General features: G+C 37.2%; 1 protein-coding gene across 1 annotated transcript; it reads left to right on the top strand.

Annotated features, from left to right (window-relative positions):
* The first annotated feature begins 665 nt into the window (after positions 1–665).
* Positions 666–6,106, top strand: LOC141443832 (uncharacterized). Its single transcript, XM_074109201.1, has one exon. It carries the CDS (start codon positions 1,726–1,728, stop codon positions 2,569–2,571), a length of 846 nt encoding a protein of 281 aa, XP_073965302.1. The 5' UTR covers positions 666–1,725; the 3' UTR covers positions 2,572–6,106.
* Positions 6,107–18,697: the final 12,591 nt, after the last annotated feature.

Below are 18,697 nucleotides of genomic sequence, written 5' to 3'. Positions count from 1 at the left end.
CCGATAAAGAATGATTTAGTTCCAACAAATGTTTGGCAAAATTCGACTTATCAGGATGCTCATTCCTATATGCCGAAACATGCTCTTTAAATCTAGCATTAAAACTGCGTCCTGTCTGACCAACATATACTTTACTGCAGTCATTACAAGTGAGCTTGTATACACCCGATCTAGTTCCTTTATCTACCATCTCTTTGTGGTTACAAAGTTTAGAGTACAAAGAGTTGTTAGTCTTAAAGGCTACCTTAACATTGTTTGATTTTAAAATACCACAAATTCTATCAGACAAACGACCAACGTATGAAATGCTACACCTATATTTGTTAGAAGACTGCGATGGTAACACGGCGTAAAGCATGCTATTCACTATCCGTGCCTGCTTCTTCTGAACCAAACTATTGACCATTGATTTAGTATAACCATTCGACAACGCTATCTGATAAATAGTATTTAACTCTAAATCAAAATCTTCCCTAGAAAGAGGTACAGTTAACAATCTATGTACATAACAATGAAAAGCTGCTAATTTATGCTGCCACGGGTGATTAGACGATGCTGGTATCACGGCATCTGTGTACGTGGGCTTTCGGTAAATTTTGAACTGGTGTTTATTATTAAATCTAATAATTGTCAAATCCAAAAAGTTTAACGAAAAATTCTTCTAATTCTTTTTTAAATTTTATTTTAACATGTTTGTTATTTAAACCATTCACAAACAAGTCGAGCTGTCTCATACTTCCCCTCCAGCACAGAATTAAATCATCAACGTACCTATAATAATACACAATATTATTATTACCCACTATGTACCTATTTTCAAAGTAATCCATAAAAATATCTGCCATTAATGGACTCAGAGGTGATCCCATTGCTAAACCATCACTCTGTAAATAATACTGTCCATTAAACCGGAAATAATTTTGCTTCATGCATAAAGTTACCAAATCAATTAATTCACAAACCTCCCCAGGATGTAAACGCTTCCTTTCCAAATGGTTTTTAAGAATAACTATTGTCTCACTATATGGTACATTAGTAAATAAACTATCTACATCTAAAGAAAGCAATGTTGCGTTAGGCGGAATGCTGTAATCTTTAATTTTGCTAACTAACCACCCCCCCAACACAACATTCCGCAACAACAACATTTGCAACGCAACATTGCTTTCTTTAGATAGACTAGCCAGGGAGAGGGCGCCACAGTGTTACTGTTTATATCGTCTCCGTAATATTTTCGGATAAAACTAGTTCAAGTGCATATAACCTACTAAAAAAGAAGAAAAGTTATAAAGAATCATAAGACTTTCAACATAAATTGTGGGCAGTGTTTAAAAATCAGTGTAAAAATCAAAAATCAGTGAAATAAACTCAAAGCTAATTAAACTGTTACTGGGCGAAATAAGTGTCTTTTTCGAAATAAAAGCCAGTACTGAGTGATCAGACTTGCATACGCTGCGTGGAGTGTTGTTTAAACAGATAGTGAAGACTTAATTCAAAAATATTAAAAATCATAACCTAATCTATCACATGAACCAGCAAAATTGACTACCTAGATACGTGAACAACGCCATCTTTTGTAATCCGAGAGTACTACTGCATGGAACGAATACGTCAATCACTGAGCGATTAGCAGACCGAGTCTACTTAATAACTTGATAACAACACGTAAAGGTGGCACTAGAGTGCGCTACTAGTAACATAAACAAAAAGTATCCCTATCTCAACATGGAAGAAGTACTGAGAGCACTCCAAAAAATCCAAAAAGAATTAGATGAACAAAAAATAACCATCCAAAAAAGCGGAGAAAATGTAACAGAGCAAGTAACGCATAATATAAATAACATACTAGATGAGAAATTCAAGATTTTGGAAGAAAAGTATGAAAACCTCAAGGATAAATTGGATAATCAAGAAAAAAGATTATACTTCCTCGAAAAACAAGCTAGGCAAAGGAATATAGTTCTATTTGGTCTAAAGGAAACTGAATCATCTTACTCCAACTTAGTAAAGATTATCATAAATTTCATAAATGAATACCTCACCATAAAGTTAGACCACAGAGACATACAGGAGGTTAAACGAATTGGAAAAAAAGGGGAAAGGCCAAGACCAATAATTATTACTGTTTCAACACTTGGTATAAAAATAACCATACTTAAACAGAAGAAAGTACTTGTAAATACCCCATATTACATAAAAGAAGACTATCCAGAGTATGTTTTAAATAAAAGGAAGGAACTACAAGAGCAAGTACGAATAGAAAAAGAGAAAGGAAACTCAGTTAGAATTAAGTATGATAAAATAGTTATTATGAATAAAAACCCAGATACATCAAGTCACAATAAAAGAATGCTTTCAAACTCCCCTGAAAATAATAACACACGCAAAAACCCTGGCAATGAGCAAAAAATGCAGACCAATAAGAAAAATAAAATCGAGACCCCCATACAAAGATCATCCAGTCTATCAGAGGGGCCAATTAAACCTGGCATATTAAACTTCTTCCAAACAAATACAAAACACCCAACTAACTTATCGAGCAATTTAGAAAACAAAAATAATAACATATAACAATTAAAGACCCCCTCTCACACGCAAAACTACACTGATAATACGCAAAAAAAGGAACATCTTCCAAGCCGGCTGGTCACCGTGGAAGATCAAGACCACAACCCTTCAAAGAATCAGTCCCTAGAAAACAAGAAAAACATCGATGTATGCACTATAAATGTTAGATCTTTATCATCAGCTCAAAAACTCATAGAGCTGAAAGAGGCTCTTACATATGTAAAGCACGATATAATAGGCTTGAGCGAGGTCCGTCGACTAGGTGAAAAAATTGCAGAGGATGAAGACTACATTATGTACCATCTCGGCGTGACAAAAGGTCTTCACGGTGTGGGCTTCTTAGTTAAAAAAGAATATAAAGAAAGTATCCAAAATTTTACAGGCATATCTGAGAGAGTATGTATTCTCGAAATTCTATTAGAGAAAATACCGTTTGCTATAATCCAAGCTTATGCACCAACCGAAAGCTCCACACAAGAAGAAATTGATTCATTTTACGGGGACTTAGAAAAAGCGCACAGATTAATATCAACAAAAAATGTAATCTCAATGGGTGATTTCAATGCCCAAATTGGAACACCTAAGCCTTACGAAAACAAAGTTGCAGGAAAATATGGTTTTGGTAACAGGAACAAACGAGGAGAAAAACTGATTCAATATGCCCAAGAGCACAATCTAAAAATTCTAAATACTATGTACAAAGCGAAACATAAAAATCGTTGGACATGGATCTCACCAGATAAAAACACTAGAACAATGATTGATTATATAATGACATCTAGTCCACATCTCATATCAAATTTCAAGGTACTGCCCTCGTTCACTTTTGGTTCAGACCACAGACTTTTGAGAGCGACTCTACATCTGGAAAAAAACAAAAAGAGCAGAAAGCGTTATGTCGGGATTTCAACCAGTCTAAAAACTACAGAGGATCAAGAAAACTATTGTAAAAATCTACTAGAACAAATACCAAAATTACTAACCAATCATGAAAAATATAATGTTAACGAATACTGTTTAATGATAGAGAACTCGATAAAAGAAAGTCTCAACAAAATAAAGAAAACGAAAAGTAAAATTTTATCTGATAAAGCATTTGAACTAATGAAAAAAAGAAGCTATTTACAAAATAAAAACACACTAAATAAAAAGGACAAAGAAGAACTGAAACGTCTCTACAAGCAAACAAACAAGGAAATTAATAAATGCTATGAAACCCACAGATACAATATTTTGAAAAATCATTTAGAAACCTCTAGATCCACCAAAAAGGCCAACAAAGAACTGGACAAAACTAAAAACTGGATTCCATCTCTCCAACCAGGGTCAAACAGAACTAAATCTAGGTCAGATGTTGTGAACATAGCTACAAATTTCTACAAAGCATTGTACGACGAAGTTCCTTCTACTGCTTCTACTGCCTCTACGTCATCTGAAGTAGAGCCACCGAGTCAACCACACAACACAGAATATATAGTAGAAAATTTCAAAGAACACGAAATTCTGAAACAAATTATGAGACTAAAAAAGGAAAAGAGCCCTGGACAAGACGGTATTACCAACGAATGCATTAAATACGCAAGAACTTTACTTTTGTCGCCGCTCACTATACTATTTAACAAAATCATGGATGAAGAATCGGTACCTAAAAATTGGACGGAATCAGAGATCACCTTACTTTACAAAAAGGGAGATCCCGCAGACATTGGTAACTATCGTCCAATAAGTCTGCTGCCGTGTCTATATAAACTTTTTGCTTCGTGTATACTGGACAGAATATCTCGAAATATAGACATGTTTCAACCTATTGAGCAAGCTGGTTTTAGAAAAGGATATAGTACCATTGATCATATACAAGTAGTAGAGCTAATCATAGAAAAATACCTAGAATTCAGAAGACCATTATACGTCGCTTTTATCGACTATAAAAAAGCATTTGATTCTATTTCACATAAAAGTATTTGGGAAGCTCTTCGAAATCAAAGAATAAACGAAAAATTTATAAATATATTAAAAAATGTATACCACAACAGCACAAGTAGAGTTAAATTAGACAGGAAAGGTGAAAAAATCAAAATCAGAAGGGGCGTACGACAAGGTGACCCAATTTCACCAAAGCTATTCATATCAGTGCTACAAAACATAATGAGGGACCTCCCATGGACACAGAGAGGAATAAACATCAACGGAAAAACTCTGAGCCACCTAAGATTCGCCGATGACATCATTGTATTTTCCGAAAATCCTTCAGAACTAAATACAATGTTAATAGATCTACAAATAGCGAGTAACAAAGTTGGCTTAGAAATGAATCTTCAAAAGACAAAAGTAATGACTAACCACAAGCAGATCGACATCCTCATCAATGAACTACCACTTGATTACGTGCAGAAATATGTCTATCTTGGGAAACAACTATCGTTTAGTAAAGAGAGAAATTCAGATGAAATTAATAGAAGAACAACTATCTCTTGGAATAAATACTGGGCTAATAAAGAGATATTCAAATCCCAGCTGCCTGTAACGCTCAAAAAGATGGCCATTGATTCAGTTATCCTTCCAAGCTTAACTTACGGTTGTCAAACGTGGACATTCAACTCTAAGGCTCGAAATAAAATCCAAACGACACAAAGGGCCATGGAAAGAAGTTGCTTAAATATCAAACTCAGAGATAAGATCAGAAACTCCGACATAAGAAACAGAACCAAGGTAACGGATGCTTTATTGTTTTCACAAGAATTAAAATGGAAATGGGCGGGTCATGCTGCCAGATACACTGATGACAGATGGACTTCAAGACTTCTTAAATGGAGTGGTCCATGCGGAACAAGAAGTGTCGGCAGACCTGGTTATAGATGGGAGGACGAACTGGTGGCAGTGGCGGGAAAAAGTTGGACACGAATAGCGGAAGACCGAAAAAAATGGGATTCTTTGAAGGAGGCTTTTACCCGGAGGGGGTCCATATAATACTTAAATATATACATATCAATCTATTTAATTTGGAAATTTATTAATTTATTACTGTTATTTGTGTTTGCATGATATGTTTTTAAATAATTATTTCAAATTGTAATGTAAGTAATATAATTAAAATACAATAAACTAAATTAATTAAATGTGATAAAATGATTTAAATATGGAATAAATAAAGCTATATTATTATTATTATTATAATTGTCAAATCCAAAAAGTTTAACGAAAAATTTTCTTCTAATTCTTTTTTAAATTTTATTTTAACATGTTTGTTATTTAAACCATTCACAAACAAGTCGAGCTGTCTCATACTTCCCCTCCAGCACAGAATTAAATCATCAACGTACCTATAATAATACACAATATTATTATTACCCACTATGTACCTATTTTCAAAGTAATCCATAAAAATATCTGCCATTAATGGACTCAGAGGTGATCCCATTGCTAAACCATCACTGTAAATAATACTGTCCATTAAACCGGAAATAATTTTGCTTCATGCATAAAGTTACCAAATCAATTAATTCACAAACCTCCCCAGGATGTAAACGCTTCCTTTCCAAATGGTTTTTTAAGAATAACTATTGTCTCACTATATGGTACATTAGTAAATAAACTATCTACATCTATAGAAAGCAATGTTGCGTTAGGCGGAATGCTGTAATCTTTAATTTTGCTAACTAAATCCGAACTATTCTTCAAACTGTATGATGGGTTAAAAGAAGATTTTACACGAATAACACTATTTAATTTCCTTGCCAATTTATATGCTGGAGCACTCACATATGAGACAACTGGACGAACTGGCACATTATCCTTATGAATTTTAGGCAATCCATACAGAATTGGTGCCTGCGGATTCATAGGTATAACAAAACTCTTTTGTTGTTCGGTTTCAAAGGTAAATTGAGATTTTTTAACAAGCTTCTTTAATTCATTATGAAACGTTATTGTAGGGTCCTTTTGTAAAACTGTGAAACCATCTCCCTGAATTACATCTAAAACTTTTTGATTATATTGGCTTCTTTCTAAAAAAACAATACAATTACCCTTATCAGCCTTGGAAACAACCAAATCATTGTCATGCACTTTGCGTTGAACGGATCGCAAAGAATGTAATTCCGTTACATTGGCAACACACTCTGTAATATTTGTATTTTTAAGTGTATTCGCCACCAAAACCTTTGTCTCTAAATCACCGCTGTTACTCACAATTGCAACTTCTGAATCTACCGCCAAACCTTCCACTATTTTCTGATTTAATTTAGAGGGTAGATTATACTTCAAACCTTTTTCCAATAATTTATTTTCACCGTCCGAAAATTCTACATTAGTAAGATTTTTAACACGAGGGTAGAAAGTATGACCGTTATTAGATTCCCGGTTATTATTGTTGAAAGAATAAAAAGAATGTGATCTACGTCCCGTAAGCCAACGCAACTTTTTACATTGAGTTAAATACTTTTTATGAGCGTCCACTGAAGCAAATATTCGGGCTTTTTCATCCAAACAATCGAACTCAATTTTATGTAATTTATAAGTAAGCTCAGACTGCAAAATTTTAAGATGTAACTTTAAATTATCTCTAACACGAAACCAACTACGCGACTCTTCATTTAACCAAATTTTCTTAGCCCTCTCCATTGCAATTTTTGCAGCTATACTGGTATTATAACAACGGAATTTAATATAATTAGGTACAACATTCAAACGTTTACATTGTTGATTAAACCAAATATTTTGAACAGCTAGACGATGTTGCTTAGTTAATTTAAGATATAAACGTGCCTGCACGGCTACGCATGCCGATTTTAAATAATTTATTGAATCAGGCGTTACTTTGCGGAGGTCCATATCAATGAACTAAAATAATTTCCTTGCTCACCCGCGACCTTACGATAGCTAAGCTTATGCAAAATATGCGTATTCATGACGTTCCTCCACCTCCACACTGTAAGAACACACACAAATCACACAAACCCATCTATCACCACCACCACACTACACTGACGCGTTTCGAACTCAAACAGAGCTCATCTTCAGAGTGACACAACCGTACACCATGCTACCAGTTGTTAACCTAACGAACCACAACCACCGTTTTAACTTGTCACTGTAACTCCCCAAGTACCCACATACGTTTTATGAAACAAAACAAAACTACCCACAAATTATTAATAATTTTTTTAACCGTCCTTCAAAACTACCTTGATTTTTTATTTATTTACTGTCAAGGCATGTTTTATTAACTACCATTGCTGAAATTAGATCCAAGCCGTAGCAAGGGAGATGAAACTAAATTTACCTGCTCATTAATAATATACCCCATACTGTTGTATCTAATTATCTCCATGCATTCTAAAACATCGAGACGAAACCCCTTGCCACAATAATGTAACACTTCATACGAATCGGAGTCCGATAAAGAATGATTTAGTTCCAACAAATGTTTGGCAAAATTCGACTTATCAGGATGCTCATTCCTATATGCCGAAACATGCTCTTTAAATCTAGCATTAAAACTGCGTCCTGTCTGACCAACATATACTTTACTGCAGTCATTACAAGTGAGCTTGTATACACCCGATCTAGTTCCTTTATCTACCTTCTCTTTGTGGTTACAAAGTTTAGAGTACAAAGAGTTGTTAGTCTTAAAGGCTACCTTAACATTGTTTGATTTTAAAATACCACAAATTCTATCAGACAAACGACCAACGTATGAAATGCTACACCTATATTTGTTAGAAGACTGCGATGGTAACACGGCGTAAAGCATGCTATTCACTATCCGTGCCTGCTTCTTCTGAACCAAACTATTGACCATTGATTTAGTATAACCATTCGACAACGCTATCTGATAAATAGTATTTAACTCTAAATCAAAATCTTCCCTAGAAAGAGGTACAGTTAACAATCTATGTACATAACAATGAAAAGCTGCTAATTTATGCTGCCACGGGTGATTAGACGATGCTGGTATCACGGCATCTGTGTACGTGGGCTTTCGGTAAATTTTGAACTGGTGTTTATTATTAAATCTAATAATTGTCAAATCCAAAAAGTTTAACGAAAAATTTTCTTCTAATTCTTTTTTAAATTTTATTTTAACATGTTTGTTATTTAAACCATTCACAAACAAGTCGAGCTGTCTCATACTTCCCCTCCAGCACAGAATTAAATCATCAACGTACCTATAATAATACACAATATTATTATTACCCACTATGTACCTATTTTCAAAGTAATCCATAAAAATATCTGCCATTAATGGACTCAGAGGTGATCCCATTGCTAAACCATCACTCTGTAAATAATACTGTCCATTAAACCGGAAATAATTTTGCTTCATGCATAAAGTTACCAAATCAATTAATTCACAAACCTCCCCAGGATGTAAACGCTTCCTTTCCAAATGGTTTTTAAGAATAACTATTGTCTCACTATATGGTACATTAGTAAATAAACTATCTACATCTAAAGAAAGCAATGTTGCGTTAGGCGGAATGCTGTAATCTTTAATTTTGCTAACTAACCACCCCCCCAACACAACATTCCGCAACAACAACATTTGCAACGCAACATTGCTTTCTTTAGATGTAGATAGTTTATTTACTAATGTACCATATAGTGAGACAATAGTTATTCTTAAAAACCATTTGGAAAGGAAGCGTTTACATCCTGGGGAGGTTTGTGAATTAATTGATTTGGTAACTTTATGCATGAAGCAAAATTATTTCCGGTTTAATGGACAGTATTATTTACAGAGTGATGGTTTAGCAATGGGATCACCTCTGAGTCCATTAATGGCAGATATTTTTATGGATTACTTTGAAAATAGGTACATTGTGGGTAATAATAATATTGTGTATTATTATAGGTACGTTGATGATTTAATTCTGTGCTGGAGGGGAAGTATGAGACAGCTCGACTTGTTTGTGAATGGTTTAAATAACAAACATGTTAAAATAAAATTTAAAAAAGAATTAGAAGAAAATTTTTCGTTAAACTTTTTGGATTTGACAATTATTAGATTTAATAATAAACACCAGTTCAAAATTTACCGAAAGCCCACGTACACAGATGCCGTGATACCAGCATCGTCTAATCACCCGTAGCAGCATAAATTAGCAGCTTTTCATTGTTATGTACATAGATTGTTAACTGTACCTCTTTCTAGGGAAGATTTTGATTTAGAGTTAAATACTATTTATCAGATAGCGTTGTCGAATGGTTATACTAAATCAATGGTCAATAGTTTGGTTCAGAAGAAGCAGGCACGGATAGTGAATAGCATGCTTTACGCCGTGTTACCATCGCAGTCTTCTAACAAATATAGGTGTAGCATTTCATACGTTGGTCGTTTGTCTGATAGAATTTGTGTTATTTTAAAATCAAACAATGTTAAGGTAGCCTTTGACTAACAACTCTTTGTACTCTAAACTTTGTAACCACAAAGAGAAGGTAGATAAAGGAACTAGATCGGGTGTATACAAGCTCACTTGTAATGACTGCAGTAAAGTATATGTTGGTCAGACAGGACGCAGTTTTAATGCTAGATTTAAAGAGCATGTTTCGGCATATAGGAATGAGCATCCTGATAAGTCGAATTTTGCCAAACATTTGTTGGAACTAAATCATTCTTTATCGGACTCCGATTCGTATGAAGTGTTACATTATTGTGGCAAGGGGTTTCGTCTCGATGTTTTAGAATGCATGGAGATAATTAGATACAACAGTATGGGGTCTATTATTAATGAGCAGGTAAATTTAGTTTCATCTCCCTTGCTACGGCTTGGATCTAATTTCAGCAATGGTAGTTAATAAAACATGCCTTGACAGTAAATAAATAAAAAATCAAGGTAGTTTTGAAGGACGGTTAAAAAAATTATTAATAATTTGTGGGTAGTTTTGTTTTGTTTCATAAAACGTATGTGGGTACTTGGGGAGTTACAGTGACAAGTTAAAACGGTGGTTGTGGTTCGTTAGGTTAACAACTGGTAGCATGGTGTACGGTTGTGTCACTCTGAAGATGAGCTCTGTTTGAGTTCGAAACGCGTCAGTGTAGTGTGGTGGTGGTGATAGATGGGTTTGTGTGATTTGTGTGTGTTCTTACAGTGTGGAGGTGGAGGAACTGCATGAACACGCATATTTTGCATAAGCTTAGCTATCGTAAGGTCGCGGGTGAGCAAGGAAATTATTTTAGTTCATTGATATGGACCTCCGCAAAGTAACGCCTGATTCAATAAATTAACTTAATAGACCACAGAATAATTTATTTTCCCAATAATTCGGGTAACAGTGGAGCAGCTGGCAACACAATTCGTCACGCACACTAGTATCCTTGCAAATTGTCTTACACCGTTCTTACGCACACTACAATATTGAGTTGCCGCATTCACGAACCTTTTGTTTTTAGGTAGCGCGGTATCCAGTCGAGCGAGCGCGCGAGACCAATCATTCATCTAAGTTGAAACCAATTTTCGTTGAAAGTATTTATTAAGCGTTATCTCTCCATATTTTTTGGACAAACGCTTAGATGAATGATTGGTTTCGCGCGCTCGCTCGACTAGATACCGCGGTAACTAAAAACAAAACGTTCGTGAATGCGGCAACTCAATATTGTAGTGTGCGTAAGAACGGTGTAAGACAATTTGCAAGGATGCTAGTGTGCGTGACGAATTGTGTTGCCAGCTGCTCCACTGTTACCCGAATTATTGGGAAAATAAATTATTCTGTGGTCTATTAAGTTACCTACTGGTTACAAAATGTATCTTGGGAAATACTTAGAAATTAAGAAGTAATTAAGAGTGAATGTATTAATATGTTTGTGTATAGGTTAGGCGTAGGTTTCTTCTTTAAAAAAATGGTAGGTATGATGTAGGTATATCAATGATCAGGCCTCACTTTTAATTAAAAAATATATATATTTAATCACATTCAATATTTACAAATTATTACTGAAAATTCATGGACTGATTGGTTTTTTGGAATCTTTTTGCAAAAAACCAATCTTAATTTGATTGCTTAGAAACGATATCTCTTGTCCGGGTGAGCGGATAGTTCCAAAGGAATGCCGAAAAAGTTTGAGGGCTTACGGCATAGATGTCGCTAGCGTCGCTGCTTAAGTGACTAAGTAAGAAACACAAGCTGAGATATGAGGTGCATAGGGAAATTCGTGTCGGTACCGTTGACCATCAGTGGTGTAGCGGTATAGCACGCGGTACGGATTACCGAGGACCTGGGTTCGATTCCCAGTGATGGTCTTATTTTTCTGTTTTTTCTGTGCATCTATATTTCAGTTTGTATTTTCAATTTCATGGACTGAATCACCAACTAAGAAGTTTTGCGTACTTAACAGTTAACACGTTGCACCTATAGTTAAACCTAATATAATGTACAGGTTAATTAAGACTAAAATAAAAATAATTGTTTACAAAATATACATACATAGGTACATGTATACATACATACTTACATACATACGATTGAAAAACATAACCCTCCTTCGGGCAGTCGGGTAAAAAGTTAACATTTCAGGAAAATGGGTAGAAATACGAAAAAAAATGTTTTTCGTTTCCCGTAATAACTAAGTAAATCAGCTGATCGGGCTTTTGACTGGGAAGACGAAAAACATTTTTAATTTTAACACACATTCACCCCTTAATTAAATAGTGTCGGGTAACAATTTATACACCTTCAGTGTATAATATCTCAAAGATAAACATTACTTAAATAATATAGAACTAGGTTATGTATATATAATAATTACGTTAGATACTTAAATAAAATAAGTTATATAGATTTATCATCATTTAATAATGATAACAATAAAATTCAATTTATTAAAATCTCAACCACGGGGAATTTGATTCTTGTGTACGCGGCAACACAGAAAGGCGTTTAGGGTTCATGTTATTTTATTTTGTAATTTCGAAATTATACGATATTTACTGATGGTATGTGATCCCAGTGTCCTTCTTATTTCTTGTAGTATTATTTTTAAACATTTTCACTGCGAAAACTGGCATTTTACTTCGGTTTATGACCAAAATTTAACAAAAATTCGGGACATGCACTTTACGCACAGTTTGCAACGCGACTGAGTCGCCTCGGGCTCAGGTACGCCGATTTCGGCGTACTATTTGTTGCCGCATTTGACAAGTACGCCGGCGGTATCTAGTCGAGCGAGCGCGCGAGACCAATCATTCATCTAAGGACAAACGGTTCACAAGATAGAGGGAGGGACACAATTTTTGCTATTTTGGGAGCGATTATTTCCGGAAATCTTCATTTAACCAAATAAGTTTTTAAGAAACCTCACTATATTTTCAAAAGAGCTGTCGAACTATGTGCCACACGTTGATGCGAGTAAAAAATATTTTTTTTTTTTTTTCAATTTCTGTTACGTGTATGGAGTATCCCCCCTATAAATATTTATTTTTGTAATTTAACTACAAAACTAAATAGAAAGAAAGAAGAAAGAAAAGAAAGAAAATAATTTATTTATAACAGCAATCCATACTAATATTATAAATGCGAAAGTAACTCTGTCTGTCTGTCTGTCTGTCTGTTACGCTTTCACGCCTAAACCGCTGAACCGATTTTGATGAAATTTGGTACAGAGATAGAATAGACATTGGGAAAGAACATAGGCTATCTTTTATCGCGAAAAAGAGGCTTTAAGGGGTTGAAATAGGGGATGAAAGTTTATATGGTGGAAGTTCGTCGCTGTCGATGATAAAACCATGAAACTTGGCATTTAGGCAATTAAACCATACTAATATTATACTTAAAAGCGAAAGTAACTCTGTCTGTCTGACTGTCTGTCTGTCTGTTACGCTTTCACGCCTAAACCGCTGAACCGATTTTGATGAAATTTGGTACAGAGATAGAATCATGGGAAAGAACATAGGCTATCTTTTATCGCGAAAAAGAGGCTTTAAGGAGTTGAAATAGGGAATGAAAGTTTATATGGTGGAAGTTCGTCGCTGTCGAAGATAGAACCATGAAACTTGGCATTTAGGCAGTTAATAAGAAATAAGTCGATATTTGGTTGAGCTTTTTTGAAATTTCGACCTGTGAGGGGATGGAATAGGGGATGAAAGTTTATATGGAAGGTCGTCATTATCGAAGATAAATCTATGAATCTTTATTAAACTTGCCATTTCGGCACGTGATAAGAGATAAATAGATATTTGTTCGCGCGTTTTTTTTTAATTCATCCTGTGAGGGGGTGAAATAGGGGATGAAAGTTTATATGGAAGATCATCATTGTCGAAGATAAATCGATGGTTCTTTATGAAACTTGGCATTTGGGCACGTGATAATGATAAGAGATAGGTACATAGATATTTGTTCGGACCGGACCGGATCGGGGCGTAGGCAGGGAGGCAACGGAGTGGAGCGGAGGCAACGAATGGAGCGGAGACAATGCAGGCTACAGCGGAGGCAGTGAATTAGAGCGGAGGCAGCGGAGTGGAGCTGACACTGCTGAGCGGAGCGGAGGCTGGCGGAGCAGAGCGGAGGCAGTGGAGCGGAGCGGAGACAACGGAGCGGAGGCATCGGAGCGGAAGCAGCGAGGCAACGGAGTGGAGCGGAGGCAACGAATGGAGCGGAGACAATGCAGGCTACAGCGGAGGCAGTGAATTAGAGCGGAGGCAGCGGAGTGGAGCTGACACTGCTGAGCGGAGCGGAGGCTGGCGGAGCAGAGCGGAGGCAGTGGAGCGGAGCGGAGACAACGGAGCGGAGGCATCGGAGCGGAGGCAGCGAGGCAACGGAGTGGAGCGGAGGCAACGGATGGAGCGGAGACAATGCAGGCTGCAGCGGAGGCAGTCAAGTAGAGCGGAGGTAGCGGAGCGGAGCTGACGCTGCTGAGCGGAGCGGAGGCAGTGGAGCGGAGCGGAGAGAACGGAGCGGAGGCATCGGAGCGGAGGCAGCGAAGCAACGGAGTGGAGCGGAGGCAACGGATGGAGCGGAGACAATGCAGGCTGCAGCGGAGGCAGTCAAGTAGAGGGGAGGTAGCGGAGCGGAGCTGACGCTGCTGAGCGGAGCGGAGGCTGGCGGAGCAGAGGCTAGCGGAGCGGAGGCTGGCGGAGCAGAGGCTAGCGGAGCGGAGGCTGGCGGAGCGGAGGCTGACAGAGCGGAGGCTGGCGGAGCGGAGGCTGTGGAGAGGAGGCAGCGGAGCGGAGGCAGTGGAGCAGAGCGTAGCGGACGCTGCTTAGCGGAGCGGAGGCTGTGGAGCTGATTGATGGTGATGGTGATGAGTGGTGCTGATTATGATGATTGGTGATGATGATGGTGATTGTGGTGATGATGATTGATGATGATAAATAGGTAACAATTTTTTTTTTTTTTTAAATGCCATCATTTGAAAACTTTAACTGCGAGGGGATGTTAGAAGAGGGGATGATGCAGTGATAGCAGAGCCTTTTAAGCTCATAAGAAAAATGTACGCAATGTGAGATCATCATGAAAAAAATATGATTTTCAGATTTTTCTTATTTATTGTGCTATAAGAGCTACCTTTATGCAAAATTCCAAGTATCTAGGACAGCCGGCAGTGCGCTATAACTTTTTCTGTTAAGGCGATTTGTATGAAAACACCTTTTTAATGACTGTAGCTTTTGATTGCCTTGACTTAGAAGTTTGATTTTTTCACAGCTTTCGGGACTATTGACCTGAGTTTAGGGTTTTCATTTCAACTCGATACCGATACTCCGCCAAAGGGTCCGCATAAAGGGTCTTGACAGACAGACGGACGGAGGGACAGCAAATCCTATAAGAGTTCAATGTTTTCCTCTTGAAGAACGGAACCCTAAAAAACATTTGTTCCGGCGCTTTTCAAATACGACCTATTTACTTGAAAATATGGGGATAAAAGTTCTTACGGAATTCCAAACAAATTTACTATAAGTATATTTATCGGAACTATGTGTAGCTAAAATGCCGTCTTAATTATAATCATATCCTCCTAACTTACAATAAAGGACGTACCTAAGGTGTCAAGAGTTCACTATGAAGAATTAGTCCTTTTGTGCTGGCAGGGTAGAATACACGTCGTTTTGCTAAAATGTGGCTACCCGCAAAATATTTATGTTTTACTAAAGAACATGGATGGATGGAAGAACAAAAATGGTTATTTTCAGTAAACCGTAGAAGTTTCTATGTGCTATTATTGGCAGAATGTATCCTAAATAAATTAAATACTTCCCAAAGTTACTATTCCACGCGGACGAAGTCGCGGGCAAAAGCTAGTGACACATAATTAGTAAATATAACAAATAAATAAATAACGGCATAAATAATAAGTAAATAGCGGCTTCAACAAGTCACCTGTACTCCAAATTTCATTGATATACGTCTTTTAGTTTTCGAGTAAATGCCTGTGACATACGGACGGACGGACAGACAGACAGACGGACTTGACGAAACTAAAAGGGTTCCGTTTTTGCCATTTTGACTCCGGAACCCTAAAAATCTGAAAATCATAATTTTTCATGTCTGACTGTCTATGTCAATAAGCCATCTAAAATGACCCCACATTGCGTACATTTTGCTTATGACCTTAAAAGGCTCTGCTAACACTGGATATTCATTAATACCTATAAATTTGTACGGAACCCTTGATGCACGAGTCCGAGTAGAATTTAACCGGTTCTTTTAGTTCTTATCGAATACCTAAACACAAATCATCGATAAATTCATCGATTTATCTTCGATAATGACGACCTTCTATATAAACTTTCATCCCATTGATTATGTAAATTGTTCAGGATTATTCGATATTGCATGCCTATATAAGCTTGCATGCAATAAGTAATTATACTTATAAAAATAGAATAATAGAATAGAATGTAACAGTCACAAATTGATTTGTGAAATGTAACACCAGACCAGAGTCACCGCACTGCAGAAGTAGCTGCACGCTTTGTAGTCTGTCGCTTTAGAGCCACGTACGTAACGCCATACAAGTGATAAATGTAATGCGACAGAGTAATAGAGTGACCAGCTGGTGCCTCCTGACTCCTGACACAGGCTTCATCAAGCTTAAAAGGAGGCTCCAGCCATTAAACAATGTTATGTACAATTGTTATTGAAAATAAAGTATTTAATTTTATTTATTTTCTTTTATCCCCTATTTGATCCTGTCACAGGTAGAATAAAAAAAATCGCTCAAACAAATATCCTATATGCCTAAGGCAGTTGTCTCACCGCCAGCGAGGAAACGATTGGCTATCGACTATTTTCTCGCTCAAGAAGCGAACAAAAGATATAAGAGCCTGTGTGAGTAAAAGAGACACATACATATATTAATAGTTGATCGCTGGCTGTTCACACTGTCGGCGAGAACTCGCTCTTACATCTGTTGTCGCAGCGAAAAGAGCTATAAAACTCGCTGACCTATAGATACTCGCTCAGCGATGTCAGCTTGGCGGCCGCCCCGCACGAGCGAGTCGAGTGGAGCGAGTAATCGCCCGTCGCACTCGAACACTCGCTTACAGTCAAGCGACAAAACTACACTCGCTTCTCGCTGCTCACCCACTCGTTTCTAGTTACTCGCTCTACTCGCTTCTCGCTCATCGTGTGCGGTTGGACAAGTGCCTAAATCCCGAGTTTTATAGGATTCATCGATTTATCTGTGATAATGACGACGTTCCATATAAACTTTCATATTTCATCCCCCCGCAGGTAATTTTTCAAAAACGCTTGAATAATTATTTATTTATTTTTTATTAGTGCCAACTTTCAAAAATATCCATTCATTTATCTACGACAATGATGATCTTCATAAAAACTTTCATCCCCTATATCACCCCCTCACCTCACAGGAAGAATTTAAAAAAACCGGCCAAGAGCGTGTCGGACACGCCCAAAATAGGGTTCCGTAGCCATTACGAAAAAAATAAGTAATATTTTTCTAAGGATTTCGTGAAGGTATATTTTATACCTTAGGCTGCTATTTACTCATAAACTACTAATAATTCTCAAACTTAGCCGCTATAGTTTTCCTTGAAAGTTTGATATACTTATTTACTACTATCCTAATTTTTTTTTAATTTTTCCACCCAGATTTTTTTTATAGTTTTTTAGATTTTAGAGGGGGGGGGGGGGAATTTACATTTTAAAGTTGAATATTTCGCAAAAAAATCACTGAATCGAAAAATCGTCTTAGCAAACCCCTAATGGTTTTAAAAGACCAATCCAACGATACCCCACACTATAGGGTTGGATGAGAAAAAACAAATCACCCCCACTTTACGTCTATGGGAAGGTACCGTAAAAAAAAATCTTTTGAATTTATTTTATACCATTTTTTCGGCATAGTTTACATATATATCCGTGCAAAATTACAGCTTTCTAGCATTGATAGTCCCTGAGCAAAGCCGCGCCACCGCCCATAAACATCTGCAACACTAGGGGTATTGCAGACGCGTTGCCAACCTAGAGGCCTAAGATGGGATACCTCACGTGCACTGCCAGTAGTTTCACCGGCTGTCTTACTCTCCACGCCGAAACACAACAGTGCAGCACTGCTGCTTCACGGCAGGATTAGCGAGCGAGATGGTGGTAGCAATCCGGGCGGACCTTGCACAAAGTCCTACCACCTGCAAAATATATAATATATTATATATAATATATAAGTATATAAAGATATATAAGTATGAAGTATAGTATAATATAGTGTGGATACGTAGTATGGGTAGTATGCTATGCATGGTAGTTTTGGTACTACTTGTTTATCATCTACATTGAAAAGTTGTTTTTTTTTTAACGTTAGTTGTTTTTTTTGGCTGTACAATAGTGAAAATGACTATTTTAGACTATCCTCTTTTCACTAGGGCCCCAGATTTAGCCGTAGAATAACTTTTTTAACGGTAAGCGAGCCACTTAAAAACTTGATTGAAACAAACCAAAGAGCTCTGCCCGCCAAAGAGAAACGAACACTGACAGCTGTCAGCCGGCACGTCAGCCCACAGACTACTAAGAGGTACTAGGTCAGCCGCCACATCTGCGGCACCCAGGTGAGGCCGCCGGCTGCGGCATCGGCGCACTCCGGCCAATCAGTATCGGTTACTATAGACCCAGGCGGAGCACCCCCGAGCCATGGCGGACAGCGGCGCGCGCCTGGAGCGGAGTCTTCTGTCCAAGTTCT

This window comes from Choristoneura fumiferana, chromosome 28 (genome assembly GCF_025370935.1).
Source record: "Choristoneura fumiferana chromosome 28, NRCan_CFum_1, whole genome shotgun sequence".
In the NCBI taxonomy this organism is placed as follows: domain Eukaryota; kingdom Metazoa; phylum Arthropoda; class Insecta; order Lepidoptera; family Tortricidae; genus Choristoneura; species Choristoneura fumiferana.
This window is presented reverse-complemented; position numbering and strand designations above follow the sequence as displayed.